The 18,561-nt window shown below is 47.0% G+C and overlaps 7 protein-coding genes and 1 pseudogene across 8 annotated transcripts; 5 read left to right on the forward strand and 3 right to left on the reverse strand.

Annotated features, from left to right (window-relative positions):
- Positions 1-842: 842 nt before the first annotated feature.
- On the forward strand, positions 843-1,639 carry BDBG_02962 (uncharacterized protein; the record flags this gene model as incomplete). The annotated part of the gene is made up of 3 exons (XM_031721035.1): positions 843-906; positions 1,236-1,303; positions 1,409-1,639. 3 exons carry the CDS (start codon positions 843-845, stop codon positions 1,637-1,639), a joined length of 363 nt encoding a protein of 120 aa, XP_031577423.1.
- On the reverse strand, positions 1,073-2,562 carry BDBG_02963 (uncharacterized protein; the record flags this gene model as incomplete). The annotated part of the gene is made up of 3 exons (XM_031721036.1): positions 1,073-1,910; positions 2,087-2,403; positions 2,447-2,562. 3 exons carry the CDS (start codon positions 2,560-2,562, stop codon positions 1,879-1,881), a joined length of 465 nt encoding a protein of 154 aa, XP_031577424.1. The 3' UTR covers positions 1,073-1,878.
- Positions 2,563-2,997: 435 nt separating this feature from the next.
- BDBG_16704 lies at positions 2,998-3,086 on the forward strand (annotated as a pseudogene). Its single transcript has one exon. The product of its transcript is annotated as a tRNA-OTHER (tRNA).
- Positions 3,087-3,495: 409 nt separating this feature from the next.
- Positions 3,496-7,256, reverse strand: BDBG_02964 (vesicle-fusing ATPase). Its single transcript, XM_031721037.1, has 4 exons — positions 6,772-7,256; positions 6,532-6,699; positions 6,126-6,438; positions 3,496-6,058 (listed from the first exon to the last, which is right to left on the reverse strand). The coding sequence occupies exons 1-4, from the start codon at positions 6,927-6,929 to the stop codon at positions 4,187-4,189; spliced, it is 2,511 nt and encodes an 836-aa protein (XP_031577425.1). The 5' UTR covers positions 6,930-7,256; the 3' UTR covers positions 3,496-4,186.
- A 112-nt stretch (positions 7,257-7,368) lies between these two features.
- BDBG_02965 (uncharacterized protein) lies at positions 7,369-10,044 on the forward strand. Its single transcript, XM_002626742.2, has 2 exons — positions 7,369-7,457; positions 7,538-10,044. The coding sequence occupies exons 1-2, from the start codon at positions 7,450-7,452 to the stop codon at positions 8,718-8,720; spliced, it is 1,191 nt and encodes a 396-aa protein (XP_002626788.1). The 5' UTR covers positions 7,369-7,449; the 3' UTR covers positions 8,721-10,044.
- BDBG_02966 (S-adenosylmethionine-dependent methyltransferase superfamily domain-containing protein) lies at positions 8,504-11,177 on the reverse strand. The gene is made up of 5 exons (XM_002626743.2): positions 10,687-11,177; positions 10,107-10,544; positions 9,899-10,015; positions 9,723-9,843; positions 8,504-9,655 (listed from the first exon to the last, which is right to left on the reverse strand). The coding sequence occupies exons 1-5, from the start codon at positions 10,928-10,930 to the stop codon at positions 8,899-8,901; spliced, it is 1,677 nt and encodes a 558-aa protein (XP_002626789.1). The 5' UTR covers positions 10,931-11,177; the 3' UTR covers positions 8,504-8,898.
- Positions 11,178-12,330: 1,153 nt separating this feature from the next.
- Positions 12,331-14,652, forward strand: BDBG_02967 (conidiophore development protein hymA). Its single transcript, XM_002626744.2, has 5 exons — positions 12,331-12,711; positions 12,777-12,837; positions 12,905-13,380; positions 13,452-13,724; positions 13,837-14,652. Exons 1-5 carry the CDS (start codon positions 12,604-12,606, stop codon positions 14,104-14,106), a joined length of 1,188 nt encoding a protein of 395 aa, XP_002626790.1. The 5' UTR covers positions 12,331-12,603; the 3' UTR covers positions 14,107-14,652.
- A 94-nt stretch (positions 14,653-14,746) lies between these two features.
- On the forward strand, positions 14,747-18,561 carry BDBG_02968 (TBC domain-containing protein). Its single transcript, XM_002626745.2, has 2 exons — positions 14,747-17,285; positions 17,352-18,561. The coding sequence occupies exons 1-2, from the start codon at positions 15,171-15,173 to the stop codon at positions 17,802-17,804; spliced, it is 2,568 nt and encodes an 855-aa protein (XP_002626791.2). The 5' UTR covers positions 14,747-15,170; the 3' UTR covers positions 17,805-18,561.

Genomic DNA, 18,561 nt, shown 5'->3' on the forward strand with positions numbered 1-18,561 from the left:
ATGTACTGTACACCATGCAGCCATGCTTAACTTATGGTTCCAAATTTGGGACCCCCTTTTTTTTTGAATCATGATGAATGATTACCCATAGTTAGTACGGATTAAACTATCTGAATGTTGGTGCCACGAGACAGGGAGGGAGCCTAATTGGCTACCTATTCATGGATATCAGCTGCATAGTCATAGAAAGAGGATAAAATAATAAAATACTCCCTGACTGTTGAGATTCGTCGTCTGTAACATGTCCTATTTTGATCTCGGTGTTGTCGTCGCCTAATATAAGGCACTAAGGACTTGAGGTGGCTATTTACGTGATTTTGAGTTGTTTTGCCAACTTCATGTCGTTAGGGTTGAAGGGCTTCTCTATCTCGAATGCTTTTTTAACTTTCTCGAAAGCAGCGGTCATGGCTTCCTAGAGATAGCATCGACCAGCCTCTTGTAGCCGGAACCAGCGTCGGCGAGGTAGACAGGTATATCTTTGGAAAGAGCTCTATTAAAAGCGTTACCAAGGAGACGTGGAGCAATTCTGGCTATTATTGAATGGGGCGAACAAGATTTACGGAGGGCTTGGAATCAACAGAGACACGGGCAATTTGAGATACGATCGAAGGCGGACGGGCACCAGATGGGTAGCAGATGTTAGTCATCTTATATCCAGGGCTTTCGGCAGAAGCTCGCAGCGCACCCTATCCGCTGAACGAGATGCAAATATTTTGCAGTGCTGCGAGGACTTGAAATGTCAGGGGCACGAAACGTTATTATTGTCTCTCAATGAATTCTGGAAGAATCTGATGTCAACTGTGACGATTCTCTGAAATGTTCCAGACCAACAGTTTAGAGACATGGCTGCGGGCTATGATGCAGAGATCCACTTGTTAAAGGACATTGGAGAAGAAAAAGATCTGAGTATGTGTATTGGTGTATTGTGTGTCATAATGATGTTTCATCTGCCACATGCCTTGATATGGGTTTGATCTTCGATGCCCAAGCCATGGGTTAATGAGAGTTATTTTGTGTGTACTTGTCACAATCGCCTTTTTTTTTTTTTTTTTTTTTTTTTTTTTTTTTTTTTTGGGTGGGAAGTTTACCAAGCCACATGAAAGTAAGTGTGGTATAATCTCCTTGAAATATCTTCAAGTTGTTAAAAGACCACCTCACTATCATATTTATTATGTTTAGACCAAGAGTGATATAATGATTGATTGATTGGACTAGCAAGAGGATCTCTCGAATAGGGGAGCGCTGCAACGCCTTTCGTCAGGGGCGCAGGGGACAAGGTTATCGGAGGATGCATGCTCAGTACGTATGCTCCATTTGCGGCAATGAGCGAAAACGAGCATAAATTTAAAGTGGCTAAATTGTAGAGTGGAATAGTTCGCTAATCTACATTCCTACCCCAGGCACGTAGGGTGACTTCGCTGTCTATTTCATCCTCGCAAGGGATTCTTCCAAGGCGGAAAACTCTTTCGATACCAGAACGTCTGCTGCCGATGGCCTTTCGGCAAGGTTGACAACCAACATGAGACGAAGAACATCCCTTATCTCTGCCATTGTATCCAACAATCGTAACTCGTCCGCCAAGTATGATGGCTGTGGCTGGTCTGGTGGGGGTCATCGATCCATTGCTTGGCCACTATGAAGTCTAGTTGAAGAGTACTTTTCTTAAGGGGTGGAACCGGAGGAACATCCCAAGCGGGAAAAAGCCGCATGAGCTTCATGATACTCCCAAGGCTCAGCGAAGAAGAAAAAGGGGCAACCCGAGGTGCCCAATAAAATGGGCTTCATCCACACAAGCAACATTGCCGCAACTGCCCAGACCTGCGCGGGCTCAGCGCATGGCCGACCCTGCCAAACCTCAGGTGCTCGCATTGCGAATGGCTAGCCATGGTAACGAGAGCCAGCCTGACTGACTGCATCATTATCAGCTGAGGGTTATCTGTATTCAATCGAAACTCTGCTCACCACTGCCCAGGTCTCCCACCTTCGTAGTAATTCGGTTAGTCCCGATACCAGAAAGTAGAATGTTGGCAGGTTTAATATCTGAGCTAATCAGCAAATGCTAGCGCTTCAAAATTGGAGACCCTACCCGTATTGACCAGGGTTTTATCCTCTAGAATGGCGCAACTGTCTAAAGCTGTCCTCAGAACGGCCCCAATCAAGGCGTAGGTATGGATGTCAGGGCGGTATTCCACGTCTTGCAAAGTGGTCTCCAGCCATTCGAAGGCTACATACCGTATACTTTTAGGGTCGGTTTTGCCCATGTCCATGGAGTCGCTACTCACGTGGTACAGCTTCCGGAAGGACGCCGCCGATTTAACAGAAGCCAGGCGATATATATCACGTTCACGCTGTAGCTCGTTTAGAGAAGCTTCGTGCTCTGGAGGAGGCATTTTGATGAAAGCCCTGGTTGAGTTAGCATCAGGTTCAATGCTTAGCTAGAACATACAAACCAGCGTGGAGCGTCATCAGTTGCATCTTTCGGTATAACCTCAGCTTTATAGACTGTCGACCGGTGTGACCCATCTCCCTTAAGCGGGTCGTCGGAGATGCGGTAAGTTCCATTTGGCCCCTAAAAGTACCTGACCAGAAGCAAGTGAGGACATGGCTCGAAAACAGAATGTCTTTTTCCCCACAGCGAGAGTCGGTCTAATTAACGATCGCATCGCGTGTTCCACAGTTGTAGACGAGGTGGTGTTTATATCAATGTCCGATATTTTTACCATGATCGCGTTTACAGCAAGAACTTTGCGCCATTATTGGATTGACATCGCGCCAAGGCGGCTCAGCCGCCGCTATCAGCATCATCCAAACTCCAGAAGCCTAGACATGACAATCTACTGATGCACAAGTGCAAATACGGCAATGTGCGATGATTTTGCTTCCTTGCCTTTTTCCTTTTTTCCCCCTCTCTTTCTGACATTGGTAGGGTTTCTCTAAGTTCCCTCCTACCCTACCCGCTCAGCCTAATGTGATCTGCTCTAACTACCCCTGCCCAATGCCCCGGTGGCCGAATGGTTAATGCGGCCACCTGGTAGCGCCTTGGCGTGGGAAACCAAGGCGCGTGGGTTCGAAACCCGCAGGGGATACATTAAATCCGGAACTCAAGCACCTCAGGTTCCTAATAAATACAGAGGTGTACAAATCGCTTCAATGAATCGCTCTATGTTCCTGGGCTGGGAAGTTATTATCGCATGTATCTAATTGTCACTCCTTTGTATTTTCCTATGTTCTTGTTATCTTGGCGTGGTCTCAACACCTGTATTTCCTCCTGTATAACCAACACTTGACCTGTATTTAACATCATGCAAGGACTCATCATAAGCTCCGCTTGCATATGAGTATAATGGAAGAATAATAATAATAATAATAACCCCTGCCCAATTCCAATCTCCACTTAGTTAACCCTAATTAACTTGGTGGGTAGGTAACGATGCAATTTGTTGTTTGCAGCCTCCACTTTGAAACCAAACGGAGTTCCAACATTTCGCTTTAGCCCAATTCTTTGATAACTAAAATCAATGTAGATAGGTGGCTGATAATCAAAAGAAGTGAAAGAATATCCTGGGATTAGTTGCCCCCTTGTAGGGACAAAAAACCACATTCCTCCTCTTCTACCCTCAAATAGCCCGATCGCTCCAACACTTCGGCTCTCGGGCCTATACACACACGACTCCTTTTGAAACCATAGGATTCTTCACAGGGATGGGTAAAAGAAAGCTGAACTGTTTCCAATTTGGGCCGCATTTCTTCTGCTTTAAATCCATGTTGAACGGTCAACAAAATGCTAGAGACGACCTTAGTGGCAAACAACATCCACAACAGACAAGGTACGAGCCTGTTTGACAAACGGATCTAGGGGCGATAGGTGAAGGAAGCCCCAAGCCAACGAAGTAAGGCTACGTTATCTAAGGATGAGCAGTAAGGTCGGCCTTAAGATTGTTTCGTCTGTCGTACCCTTATCACTCGCAATTGCGCCTTGGCCGCTCGTGTGACTAATAACAAAGTGGGATATGTCCGAATGGAGGTAGAACGGAGTAGGTAGTGTAGATCCAAAAGAAAAAAGAAAAAAAAAAGAAAGAAAGAAAAGGTCATATGTAGTCAAATCTTAATATGGACTTCTAGAGTAGCGCTGCCCGACGTAAAAGAATTTCATATATATTAACACGTCATAAACCCATCATTACAGTCACGCATAATTCTGCTCCTCCATCGCCCTCGCTATCACAGAAGCAAACCGTCCCGCCCTATCAGTATCCTGCTTGGCCGTCCCAATCCCAAGAAGCACCCTCTTAATCCCAACCCCGATCTGCTCGCTCTGTGTCAATCTACGCAGTTCTGCGAGCGCACCTTCTGTCTCCTGCGGAGAGAACGCCTGCGCTTCCTTCAATATGTAAGACAGTTCAGAGAAGGTATTCACATTCGGCACGCGGATATCAGAATTAAAGGAGTTGAAGACATCAAGCTGCTTCAATATGGAGCGTTCGGTCGTTGTAGCAAGGATAAGTAAGCGACGGTCCCCGGGCGGTTTCTTTCTCAACAATACCATCACGGTCTGTAGGACCGTGTTGCTAAAGCGGGGACCAATGGGGACCCAGTCAATGATTCGCTCGATGTTATCCATCACGACGACGCTGGTGGGACTCTTGTATGCGTCCATGAATACCTTGTTCATGTGTGAGACCTTAGCGGCTTCACTATAACCAACCATATCCTCCGGGGAAATAAGTTTGACGAAGGGGAAATCTGAGTCGATGGCGATCTTGGCGGCCAGTGCTGTTTTACCGCTGCCTGGCGGTCCGTGAAGGAGGACGGAGAAGAGTGAGGTGGTTGATTGAGGATCCCGCACTTGGTTGACGAATAATTTGCCTTCGCCCAGGATGCTGTTAATTTCGGGTGAATAATTGATGATACCGCCGTGTAGACAGCTTTCGAGCTCTTCTTCGGAAACACCAAAGGCAGGTTTTACCTCGTTAAGAGCATTGTGGAAGTCTTGACGATTGACCTTCATGTTGACAATATCATCACTAATGCCAGCCATCGTGCCCACTTTTACATGTCGGTTAAATGCAAAGGAAGATGCCGACTTGACCAAACCACTTATTTCTGCTCCCGAGAAGTTCTTTGTCAGTTGGGCCAACTCAAGAAGGTCGACATCTTTATCCATTATGTCATTCTCTCTCATTTTCTGTGTATGAATTTTCAATATTTGCGCCCGTCCATTTTCGTCTGGTAGTGAAATTTCCATGTGTACCTCCAGGCGGCCCGGCCGCAGTAAAGCGTCATCGATCATGTCCATACGATTCGTCATTCCAATCAGGAGGATGTTGTTCAATTGATCAACGCCGTCGAGTTTTGACAAAAGCTGGTTGACGACACTGTCGCCAACGCCAGTTCCACCACCCGCGCCGCTGCCACGCTGTTTGCAAACCGCATCAAGTTCGTCAAAAATAATGATATGAAGCCCACTTTCGTCTCCCTTCTCCTTGTACTCTTTTTCCGCATCCGCAAACAATTTTCGAATATTCTCCTCTGACTGTCCAACGTATTTGTTCAGAACCTCAGGTCCATTAATGACTTTGGGCTCCCTGGCATTGAGCATTTTGCCGATTTGTCTAGCAATCAGAGTTTTTCCTGTTCCAGGCGGTCCGTAGAGCAAAATTCCCTTGACATGTTGAATACCTAGTTTCTCCACGAGCCCAGGAGGGAAAATCCGGGAGGCGAATGCTCTTCGGAAAATAGTGCTGAATTCCACATCCAGGCCACCGATTCCCATGTTCTCAAATTTGAAATCCGGTTGGATAATGGAGTTTGCCGCAGGTCTTCGATTGGAAGGTTTCACATTGATACCTGTCTTTGCATCTTTAAAAAAGTTGATTAGAGTAAAGGATGTTAGGATTCCTCTGGCAGTAGGATCAGATGTCGTCGGAGCTAAGGACGATTTTGCTTTCTCCGAAGCTAAGTCTCCAAGTTGAACCGTCTTAACTGTTAACAGTAGAGGAATACTTTTATCGTCCATCAAAATCTTTTGACCAGGGGCCAATATTTGGTTTTCAAAGTTCTATGTATTACGAGTCAGCAATGATAAACTTTTCCTGTTCCATCCCGTAAAAGTTTGCAGTACTAACCCGGGTAACGACTCGCGCGAGCTGATCTTGATCATAAGGCGTCTCCGTCCGCTTCTTGCCGGCGAACCCAATTTCCAGATCCATGGATGCAAGGTATGATTGCCCGCCTTGGCTGAAAATGTCATACAACCGAACGGTGACCATATCCGTCAATGCCACTTGTGCCCACGTTCTCTGTGGATCAGACATGCTAATGTGCCCTGGTGGGAAGCCTTCGAGGGGACGGGCAGAAAAGACAAACATATCGTTTATGAGAACGAGGACATCCGAACCATCGCGGGAAGGTGGAATGTCATGGGGAGATACCGCTACGCTGTAAAACAGAAAAATTGTCAGTATCCCTTACTATTTGAATGGTCCGTTCAGGCCAGGAGGAGGCAAACTCCCTGGAATGCCAACAACGTACAGATTTCCGTATGTATATGAATTATCTGGGCTCTTCGCCGGACGCAGAGACCAGACACGGTCATCCATGCCACCCCCTCCTCCTCTCGGTGGAATTCTACTAGGTCCCTGTCTAGAAGGCATGTGTTGTTGTGGCGGTCCGCGGGCCATGGGGGATCGGTCGTAGCTCCTTTTGTCATCGTAGCCGTCAGTCATCAGTGTGTCAGAATCAGAATCAGGTCGACGGAGTGGAGATGCATACCCTCCACCCAATCGAGGATCCGGCCCATAACCAGATGACTGTTGATTAGGACTATTGTAGCGGTCTCGCGGCGGGCCCGTTCTGTCCCCTCCAGGTCCGGGGCTACTGCTGCTCGAGCTAAAGGGATTGACCGAGGGAAAGTTGCTACGGTTAAACATCTTGCCTAGTGGTTGGTCGATGGCTGGTAGTTGAAAGCATAGGAATCTGGTCCTCCTTCAAGTCATATATATAGTCTTCGGTTTGATGGTGAAAGAACACCCTTTTCCTAGGTCGTGGCAATCAGTCTCTAGCTTAGGACTTCTAGGTAGGCGGGGAATTCGAGGGGTTGGTAGGCAGCTGGATAAAAGGGTATGAACAGATATCAATCATCAAACATGCAATGTGAAAAGGATATAATTAGGCATCAGCGTCAAACCGAATAATGGAGATTAGGACAGCGTATCTATGAGGAACAATAATCTAGCTGCTTGTCGTCCAAGTAAACTAGTCGTGGTTGTAGTTGGACATCTGGTTTCAGCCACGCTCCGCGCCACCTTACTAACTCTTACTGTGGCGCATCGTTTTGCTTGGCGTCATCGGGGTTGCTCCGTATGGATAGGGCAATCCACCAGACCCTTTCTCAACCTTTTATGGTCCGTATGCAAAGCTTCAAAGCAATCTATATGTAACTCTCAGAGGATGGTATTGTATGTTACCTTCGTTTATATCCCTTCTACTACAGTTGTCAGTTACATCCCGTGAGATACTAACTATCTCCCCTCTCCAGGCATCTTCTCGGCAAAAAGTCATGGAACGTCTACAACACAGACAACATCGCCCGCGTCCGGCGCGATGAAGCCGAAGCAAAGGCGCGTGACGAAGAAGAACAACGGCGTCTACAGGAAATCGATGCCGAAAAGCGTATACAGATCCTACGGGGCCTCCGCTCTCCGTCGAGATCCCCTCCACCTGTTCAAGAAGCGCCAACCGCCGCCGAACGAAAGGATAAGGAACGAGAACATCGAGAACCTCGAGATCACCGTCACCGTAAACGACGACGTATATCTGGCGAAAATGAGACAGATCGCGATATTCGATTTGCTAGAGAGGATGCGCAACGCGCAGAAACAAAGCGTGAAAATGATGTCGTCCTCGTCCGTAAACCGTCCAAGGACGATGCACCCATCATCGATGATTCGGGGCATATCAACCTATTCCCCGAGCCTGCCGCGATAGATGCTATTACCGGTAGTTCGGGGAAGAATCCCGAGGCGGAGGAGGAGGCTGCAAAGAAGAAACTCGAATATGAGGACCAATATACCATGCGGTTCTCGAATGCGGCTGGATTTAAGCAGAGCTTGGATAAGGGACCGTGGTATTCGTCGTCGGCCGTTGACATAGCGGCTAAGACGGCAGAGGATATGTTGCCAAGTAAAGATGTGTGGGGGAATGAAGACCCGCGTAGGCAGGAGAGAGAGAGGGCGAGGACTGATATGAACGATCCGTTGGCTGCGATGAAAAGGGGTGTACGTCAGTTGCGGGAGGTTGAGAAAGAAAGGAAGAAGTGGGAAGAGGAAAGAAGGAGAGAGTTAAAGGCCTTGAAGGAGGAGGAGAGGAGGGAGCGGGGGGATTCGAGTCGGCATCGTCGAGAAAGGCGGCGGCGAAGAAGGCGGGGATCGGATGGTTCGCTGGATAGTTTGGAGGGCTTTCGTTTAGATGCCGAGACACAGCCGGCAGGGAGTGGCCGTGATCGTGACCGTGAGCTCTCGAGAAACCCCCATCGGGAACGAGGGGAGCGGAGTCAGGAAGAGCGTTCAAAACATTCCCGGGCCTACGGCAATAGTCATTCTCATAGAAGCTCCAGAGACCAGGATAAGGACCGGGCCAAACGCTCTTCCAGTGATGACCGGCTGTCTAGTTGGGCGCCGGCACCTGGGAAACGTTATAGTGCCCAATTTGCCGATGTTTAATTTGCCAATTTGAGCTATGAAAACTTTTAATGGCAGCTATGAATAATGACCCCTTTTTATTTCTTTGACCAACCCAACCCTCTCTATTTGATATACCCAAATTAAATATGCACAATCATCAACCCAAACCCCAAACGTAAACTATCTGGTATTTGAAAAATGTCACCAGAGTAATAGCTTATTGCAGTGACCACTCCTGCCGTCCGGTTTCGACACCCTCGATATCCCAGTCAATCCCAATATCCAAGAGCCGTGATTTATCATCCTTCTTCCTATACTCCACGTGTCCCTGAATAACCTGTCCCTTCCTCAACGGTTTGGCAGCCTTCTTCCCGCGGTTTATCAAAAACACCCCTTGTTGCCAATGAGTCTCCGGATCGAATGGACCCGTCGAGAACGCGACATATCCTTCCTTCTTCATATCGCCCGGCAGCGCATCTTCAGCTACCTTCGATGTCCTAGATGGCATAAAAAACATATCAAACCACACTGCCCAGCCGTCCAACGCATCGATGTCCGTGTTAAGCGTAACTTCGAATTCTTTGATGAACGTTAGCTCCTCGACAGTTATGGTGTGTAACGGCAACTGCAGGAACGGTGATGCTTTGGCAACGATGGTTTCTTCTGCTTTCTGGATGTATCGAACAAGTGCCTCATCGTATATGTTGAGAAGCATGCTGGACATTTTGAACCCGTAGATAGAGTTCCAGAAGGTTATGTGCGAGTCCACGAGATCTGGATCAGCCAAGGGCGCGATTTGGAGCGTGGCATGGGAGGGAACCATCAACCCGTCCGGTGCGAGATAGCGGTCTCGGGCCCAGATTACTGAGTCGAACATTGCTTCGAAAAGGAGGCAGTATCCCATCCATTCAGAAACAATGATATCGACTTGGGGTACTGGTAGTTCCACTTCTTCGATTTTTCCGCGGATACATCTAGTAATTTTTTAGTTGAATGGATTATAGTACCTTTGGTAGTTTAGGATGTAGATAGAGCGCCTACTTAATCACATCCCCAAACCCGTTGTCATAGACGATTTCGCGCGCCCGATCAATGATATCTGAATTGTCAACAGCAATGACCATTTTCGCCCCGGCTTTTGCGCAGAACATGGACAGAATACCTAGGCACAGTAAGTCGTGAGGATATGGATATAATAATGGGCTCAATAATCATACCCGTTCCGCACCCAACATCAAGTACAACCTTGTCCTTGAACAAACTCTTGTTATCATATATGAAATCCCTATAGGCATCTGTACGGACAGTGTCCTTGAGCATGGACTCATGTATACCTAGACAATGAGAAGTTAGTGAACGTGCCATCTTTTCTTATTTTCGCTGTCCATTGGGAGGCTGATAAAGAATTATAATCGCAATTCGCACCATTATACGAGTAGGAGGTGAAATATCCCGACTCCGCTTCATGGAATTTACCAGAGCCCGAAGCTACAGGCTTTTCAGATACGCTTGAAACCGCGCTGCTTAATTCCTTGTCCAAGGACCTCTTAACAATCGCCTTGTACTCCTCAAAATTGCTTCGCATTCGTTCCAACTCGTCTTCTAGTTTTCGAATTCGAGATGTTGGATCTGATGCTTCTGCCTCCTTCGATCGGGGCCCATCCTTTCCTCCCGCCTTTTGATCCAGGTCCGATTCCTCAGCCAAATCATCCAAGCTGTATAGAAGCGTGTCATCCTCCAGTACCGGTCTCAAGTATCGCTCGTCATCGAACAGGGCCGCGGAGGATACGTCAGGGGTCTTCCCAGCCTTGACTTCTGAGCGAATATAGTTGACAAGCCTAATAGTGCCGAGAAAATCGAGGCCTGTATGGAACGAGACGAATAAAAAGAGAGGCATAAAAGTCAGCTAGAGGCTTCCCACCATCGAAATCGAACGGCGGCAATATAACTTCCCCACCACGTTGCGCAATTGAAATTTATTGGACCGGTTTTAGTTTCTACACACCAAGATCCTTCTGAACCTTCAAAAAGTCGAAGTGAAAGTTTTCCTTGCAATCATTGAGCATTGACCGGGCGTCTGGGAAGACCTTGTCGCTAAACAAACTTATGACGGGCTCAGACTCTTCGTCCAGTTCAACATCTTCCCATCCCTCATCTTTGGATAGGTCTAGAGGATCAGAGCTACTGTCACTATCGGAATATGAATCTTCATGGACAGCAGGTGGGGCTTGTTGAGAAGAGGAAGCCATTGTTGTGCAATAAATAAATATCTAAGATAAGGGCAGATGTATCCCGAGAAAAAAAAATGATGTGGTGTGTTAGGTAATGTTTTTTTCTTCTCTTCTGCTTCGCACACCCTTCTTTGTCGGCGGGGCAAGATGCTGGGCGATTTCTAGCGGGAATGATCCAGAACTTGTCTATTTAACTATAATAACCACCCGAACCAGCACTCTGTGCCTGGCTTCGAGCTCCAGCAGAAAATTCACGCAAGCAAGGATACAAAGGAAAGATGTCAGATATTATGGAGTTAGACGATATTAATCTAGTTGAGATCAATTTTAGATATCAACTGTTTACCCCTGCTGATTGGCCCGGTGATATTCCTCACTTGTTCGAGGACCGCATAGGTCTCTAGAAAGGTCGTGGGCTGGATATCCACAGCATCGGGAAGAAGTTTCTTGAAGCTGAATATAACCTATTCATGGAGTCTTAGAGTACATTCTGAGTATGGGGATGATCGACCTACACAGCTATATACAGAAGTGCAGATGAAAGGTCTTCTTCTAGATATCCACGAGATTTTTTACAGCGTGATAGGCACACAGGCACATGTCTCCTGCACTGGGTGGATTTCATTTCATTCGCTATCATTTCTCTTCCTCAATACCCCTGCTCGAGGAAATAATGGCAAGACATGAGCCCCTTTTGTTGATCTTTCAACTCTGGAATTAGAGCGGAATCAAACATCGTCTATGCCGTTTCCGTTTCTCTATCGTCTCTCATGAGCTCATGAGAGAATTGATTGGTTGGAAGGAAAGCCTTCATCCTTTGCCTTAGCAAAATATGCTGGCCTCCTTCGTCTCAATCAGGTTCTCCCTGTTCACGCATGCATTGTCATTGTCTCGATAATTCTTGATGAAACTGCACTAAACAACGCCATTGCCCGCTCAACTCCGCGGTCAACCAGTGTTGAATCAACTACTCCGTACAAAGTCCCAACCTGATTTCTATATAGGCGCCATCTCCCCTGAATACTTTAAACAAGCTTTCAAACACACATAGGTTTACAATCATGGATAGACAAACATTGCAATATTTGTATAACTATCTACTGTAATGAGACTGAAAATATTTCTCATACTATCTATAACAAGTTATTAATTATTTTCTAGCTGGTTGTAGAATAGTGATATTGCAGGCCGCCAGAACTGCATGTATCATTGCGTATAAAGACTGATCAATACACTTATCAAATCTATAGAGTACACCGTACAGAGTAGTTATAGAAGTATCACTGTACAGCGCACATATGTTGCTAATACTAGTGTCTTGGCGCGTAACGAGCGCCAGATACCCCACCAATTGGTAGTTATGTAGTTACATGTACATGTACATTACGTAGTACATGTCCTGTACTGTACCATGCTTGTTTGGATCAGGTCGCAGACCCTAACAACGCTATTTCCCTCCCCATGGCTCTGTCCTCTCAAACACATGTCGCATATCTCGACGATCCTCTACTTAATCCAAACCTCCAATGCTTCATGCCTGGAGTATTGCCTGCCATTACAGGAGTGTAACCCAGCACTGTACCTCTTGGCGCTCTATTTAAATTTTGGCAGCCTCCCATTGAGGGCAATATATATATGGTTTTCTTTTCACAGACCTCCCCGACACCAATAGCAGTCTTGCTGAGTGATCGATGGCATTCCTATTTAACCGCGCGAGGCCACGACAACCTGCTGAGGTCGCGCGGTCAATAAAGGACCTCGTCGTGCGCTTGTGGGACAACTCGAATGGCGGCTTAAAGGTTTGTTACATTTTTTTCTCCAAATAAAACTGCTGGAAATCCTGCTAATGGGAGAGGAGAATTAGGTGGAGGATGATCTAGCCAAGCAATTGGCTCACATGAAATTGATTGTTCAAGGGACACAGGGTTGGTAAATCTTGATAATAAATCGCCCCTCGCCCAAAAAATTCATGCTCACGATCCCGCTGTGAAGAAGTCGATATCCTCCCTGAGCAGGTACATCAATTGGTACAAGCAGCCATTCAAGAAGACCTACTCTACGAACTAGCCCGAAGTATCCGCCATCTACCATTCGAGGCAAGAAAAGATACGCAGACCATCTTCTCTCACATCCTCCGTTTCAGACCTGCCAATGCGAACTCCGCGGATCCCCCCGTCGTATCTTATATTGTCCATAACCGACCGGAGATCATAACTGAGCTATGTTGGGGCTATGAAAATCATCGAAGTGCCATGCCCTGTGGATCTATACTGCGTGAGGCTCTAAAGTTCGAGGTCATCGCGGCTATTATACTCTACGATGAGTCGGCCAGAGATGAGCCTACCATCCGAATTAACGAGGTCGATCCTGGTGCGAAACAAACGGGAGAAGGGCTCCTTTGGAATTTTTTTCAATGGATCAACCGCGGCAGTTTTGAAGTCAGCGCTGATGCGTTTACTACATTTCGGGTAAGTGGTGACTGCGTCTAGTCCCTTGCTCGCTGTTTGTTTCCCATCTCTTTCATTCACACTGCTTTTAGGATGTTCTTACGAAACATAAAGGCTTGGTGTCACAATACTTGTTATCCAACTTTGAACTGTTCTTCAGCAAATATAATAGTATTCTCGTCCAGTCAGACTCGTACGTGACAAAGCGACAAAGTATTAAGCTGTTAGGCGAAATCCTCCTAGACCGGACGAATTATAACATCATGACGAAATATGTTGACCGCGGAGATCACCTCAAGCTGTGCATGAATCTGTTACGAGATGATCGTAAAATGGTTCAATATGAAGGTTTTCATATTTTCAAGGTTCGACTACCCAGTCAGGCCAACTCAGCCGGAGTTCTTTGCTTCTTAATTTCGCCTTCCTCAGTTTCTACCCATGATAACCAACAAATTTTCTGACAAATGATTTATCTAGGTCTTTGTCGCAAACCCGAACAAATCTGTTGCCGTCCAGAGAATCTTAATCAACAACCGAGACCGCCTGTTAAAGTTCCTCCCTAAGTTCTTGGAGGACAGGACGGATGATGATCAGTTCACGGATGAAAAAAGTTTCCTCGTCCGCCAGATTGAGATTCTGCCACCGGAACCCACTGAACCTAGGCAAGGACAGGGTGTCAATAATAATAATAATAGTAATAATTTGAATGGATCTGGATCTGGAAGAGGTACCGCCGCGGAGGCTTAAAAATATATATTTTAAGTTCCTGCGCTGCGGCGCTGTGGTGATGCCGTGCACAATTTCGCTGCCAACCATTGTTTCTTCCCCCTTTCAACGGTTTCCATTTGTTTTATTTTCTTTGCTCCCAACATGTCGGGTATACATAGCCACGGGAACATCTAGATATCCCCTTCCCTTCACCTACGACAACTCCCTCTCATGTGCACGTGCTTCCTCTATTTTAGCAACATACTTTTTCTTTTTTCCCAGGCCATTATTCGTTTCGAAGAAGTAGTAGGAGGGAGGTAGGTGGTAATGGTAGACGGAGTTTTGGGCGGGAATTGATTTTTGAATACCACGGAATAAATGGGTGTTGTTTGGTTCACTAGATAGTTTCTATATATAAGTAGTTTACTATAGCCTGTCATCAGGAGAACAAAGCCAATGCCTGTATGTAACAATTTATTAATAACAGAGTTCTAGGGTACCAAGCTTCCAAGCTTCTAGGGTCAAGATTAGCCCTGGAGAACATCGCGCTTATGCATATCGAGTTTAGTTTATCGCGGAAGCTTGTATCACGTGGCAATAGGGGTGATTAGCTAAGCGGCATCGCGGGTGCGGCTGGCGCCCGCTTGTTGTTTCGTGGGTCCAACCCAACCGCCGCAGAGATACGCAGCGGCGTACACGCCAGCCGCGCCGCCCCTTTTTTGGCTGCTGCTTTGACCACGCCTGCACTAAATCCTTTGCCGCCGTTACTTGGTCCGAGGCCAACGCCTGTTGATCAATGGCACCAGCTGGTTTTTTTTTCCCTCTGCTCCTCGCTGAACGGAATCCTTCTCTAAAATTTGATTTTAATTTCTAATGCGTGGGATACCGCCGCCATATCCTTGCTGTCCTTCCCCATCTCCATAGGCAATTGACATCTCCCCCGGACTAACAATTTGTACCACGACGGTTGTTGATTCACCTTCCTTGCACCTCGCCCCTCATATCACAGCAGTCGTGACTTGGATCAACATTCCCACTCTGGGTTTCTCACCCTGGATCCTCTCTATACACATATCCAAACGCTAGACATCGGCTTCAAAGTCATGGGAGATCTCGCGACTAAAATGGCCTCCCCCGCAAAACCCCCCACAAGCTCGAGTACAAAGGTTGGAGCTCCTGACCCAATCCACACCGAAAATGCTACTGCTATTGCTGTCCCCCTGTCTTCACCGCCACCCATCCCGTCCCCCTGTTCTCCCTCCTTTCCCCATTCTCGAGCCTCTAGCCTACGAATCGAATCGCTAGGTGGAGACCCCAAGGAGCCATCAGCTCCCTCCCCGGAGCTCCCTTCGTCTCCTATGAAACCAATTCACCGCGTGGAGAGCGAGAGGTGGGATTCCGGTCAGGCTCTATCAAGAAGAAACAGCAGAACAACTCTAGCTACAGACGAACTCTCTGCTCCAAGCTTGAAATCGCCCCCCAGCATTCCAAGCATCATCATAGATGAAGAGCACGCCCGTCCTAGCTCGCGACGATCAGAGCGGAAATGGAGCCCGCTCAAAAAAAGGAAGCCAGATCCTCTTCCCGCCGTACCACCACTTCCACCCGTTGAGTCTGTACCGTTTCGTGGAATTACGCTGGACATCCCAACTGGTTCCATTGGCGACCTGACCACAGATCCCTTAGAATCAATTGCTGAAAGCCCACAGAATAATACCGAACCTGCTTCTGAGACGGATGTTGATGGGAACCAGACGAAGGAAAACATGCAGAGTAAAGAGAATCTCCCTAGCGGCGGGGGAAATAATGGTAATGCTACACTCGACGTTCACAACAAATCCACGACTACCACATCGCTAAGTTCGAGGCGTATAAGATCATATAATTCTCTACGCCCCCGTCCAATCAGCTGTATGACTCGAGCCATGTCAATCGATGAGGAAGTCCTGTCACAGAAGGTTCGTTTGATGTATGAGAGGGGGGATGAAGACGTCGACGATGCAGAGGTTAATGAGCTGTTGGGCTTGTATGAAGAGGAGTCTATGCTAGATGAACCATGCGCGGTTGCTTTTCCAGCCTCGAGTGACGGGGTTGAAGTAGAACGAGCAAACACGCCTACTACCTCAGTTGCGGGGCGCGGTTCGAGAAGAGGAAGCTTCATCCAAAGGGAGCCATATGAGCTTGCTGGTGGGTTAGAGGACTGGGAAAATGTCGATGTCGGCGATGTTGACAGATATGGTTTCATTATCCCCCGACAAAAAGACAGCGATGCTTCAGATCCAGCCCCTCCAGCTCTGCAAAGGGTCTCAACGAGCTTATTACTTGCATCCACAACTCCACGTAGGAAGCGTACCTTACGGAGGGAGACTTCTGTGGCACCTAGTTCCCGGTCGTTTGCTGGCCGTTCCCCGCCCAGGAAATCTACAGATCAATCGCGGCCCACATCTTCCCAGAGCTCCTATCAAGCAAGCAGTCGCAGATCAACTTCAAGAATACGATATGCTGCAAACAAGCTACCCTATAACAAAAATCGAAAATTCATGGATGAAGCTAGTGACATGCTAACTCTGCCGGGCCAAGTCATGGAGGATGATGATACCAGCCCGCGTGCGCTCGCAATGAAGAAGAAGGAATGGGAGCGAGAAGATAAATGGAGAAAGATGGCAAAGGTGGTGTCTAAACCCCAGGATGGTGCTAGTATGACATTCGAATTCGACGTGAAGAGCTCGAAACTTATTGAACGGACCTGGAAAGGAATACCTGACAGGTGGCGATCAACCGCTTGGTATGCGTTTCTAAGTGCCAGTGCAAGGAAACGGAAAGACAGCCCGACGGAGACAGAACTCATCCAGAAATTCAACCAGCTCCAAGATGAAGCCTCCCCAGATGACGTACAGATCGATATCGATGTTCCACGGACAATTAGCAGCCATATTATGTTTCGTCGCCGTTATCGAGGTGGCCAGAGGCTTCTCTTCCGAGTTCTCCATGCCATGTCCCTTTACTTTCCAGACACAGGATATGTCCAGGGTATGGCTGCACTTGCTGCGACCCTTCTTGCTTACTACGACGAAGAGCATGCGTTTGTAATGCTAGTGAGGTTGTGGCAACTTAGGGGTTTGGATCGTCTGTATCGGTCGGGTTTTTCGGGTTTGATGGAAGCACTAGCCAATTTTGAAACGGGATGGCTTGAAGGAGGGGAAGTTGCTGAAAAACTGGTATGTTTACCCCTTTTTGTTCTCTCTCTGTTATAGCCACCCACTGCTAACACCAGTTCTATCCAGACCGAACTCGGAATCCCCCCAACAGCGTACGGCACCCGATGGTACCTAACTTTGTTCAACTACTCAATTCCCTTCCCCGCACAACTCCGCGTCTGGGACGTTTTCATGCTCCTCGGAGACTCAGATGAACCCTCTTTATCCGCCTCCGCCTCTAGACCCCCAACAAGTTCTCGTACTGGCACTGGCACTGCAAACGGCAACTCTGAATCAGATCCACTAGCATTATCAGCCCCATCGCCATCGCAACCCCACGCAAGCCCTTTCGGCAAAAGCCTCGATGTCCTCCATGCCACCTCCGCCGCCCTCATAGATGGAATGCGCGATATCATCCTAGAATCCGACTTCGAGAACGCCATGAAAGTACTGACGAGCTGGGTCCCCATTAAGGATGTAGAAATTTTCATGCGGGTTGCGAGAGCTGAGTACAAGGTTCATCATCGGAAGAAGGGTTGATATATGGTTATTTGTACACGGGCGCGAAATCTGGGCTCTCGGAGACATAAGGCGCTCGATGAGTACCGGCCCGTCGCCGCCTTGTCCTAACTTCAACATCTCCATGCCGTTGGACACCCTATGTCGCCAACTCAACATCAAACGGATTCCGTTTCGTCGCCATTGTGCCTCTTCGTGCACCGCAGTGGCATGAAAGGAGTCATCCAAAACTTACAACTGACACTCGCTTCCCTTTTGTTTTTCTTTTTCTCTTCTTTTCAACATCTTTACTACTCGACTTTTCTAATTTTCCTTCTCCTTTGTCTAAACCATTCCATTCTTTACGCATCCACATAGGTTTTTTTTTTTTTTTTTTTTTTTTTTTTTTTTTTTTTTTTTTTTTTTTTTTTTTTCCCTTTCTTTCCGCCCATAATGCCCTGCTCTCCAACCTCAGAACCCCCTTCTTTCATAATCATCTTTCATTTTACTTTCATTTTTATTCATCTGAATTGTTAATTCACCATAATTATAATGTTTTAATGTTTCTGGGATGGAAAGAAAGAGAAGGAAGATTTCTTCTTTTCTTTGTCATACTTTCTTTATTTCTATTTTGAATTTTCGTAATTCGGTTTCTCTTTCTCGCCTTTTCGTTTTTATTAAATTTCTTTCCTTCCTTTTTTCGATATGAGAGTATCTAGATACCCCCTCTGTTTTCTCTGTGTGTGTGTATGTGTGTGTTTCATTTTTCAGGATATTTGGGTTTTTTTCTCCTACTTTT

This window comes from Blastomyces gilchristii (genome assembly GCF_000003855.2).
Source record: "Blastomyces gilchristii SLH14081 genomic scaffold supercont1.4, whole genome shotgun sequence".
In the NCBI taxonomy this organism is placed as follows: Eukaryota; Fungi; Ascomycota; class Eurotiomycetes; order Onygenales; family Ajellomycetaceae; genus Blastomyces; species Blastomyces gilchristii.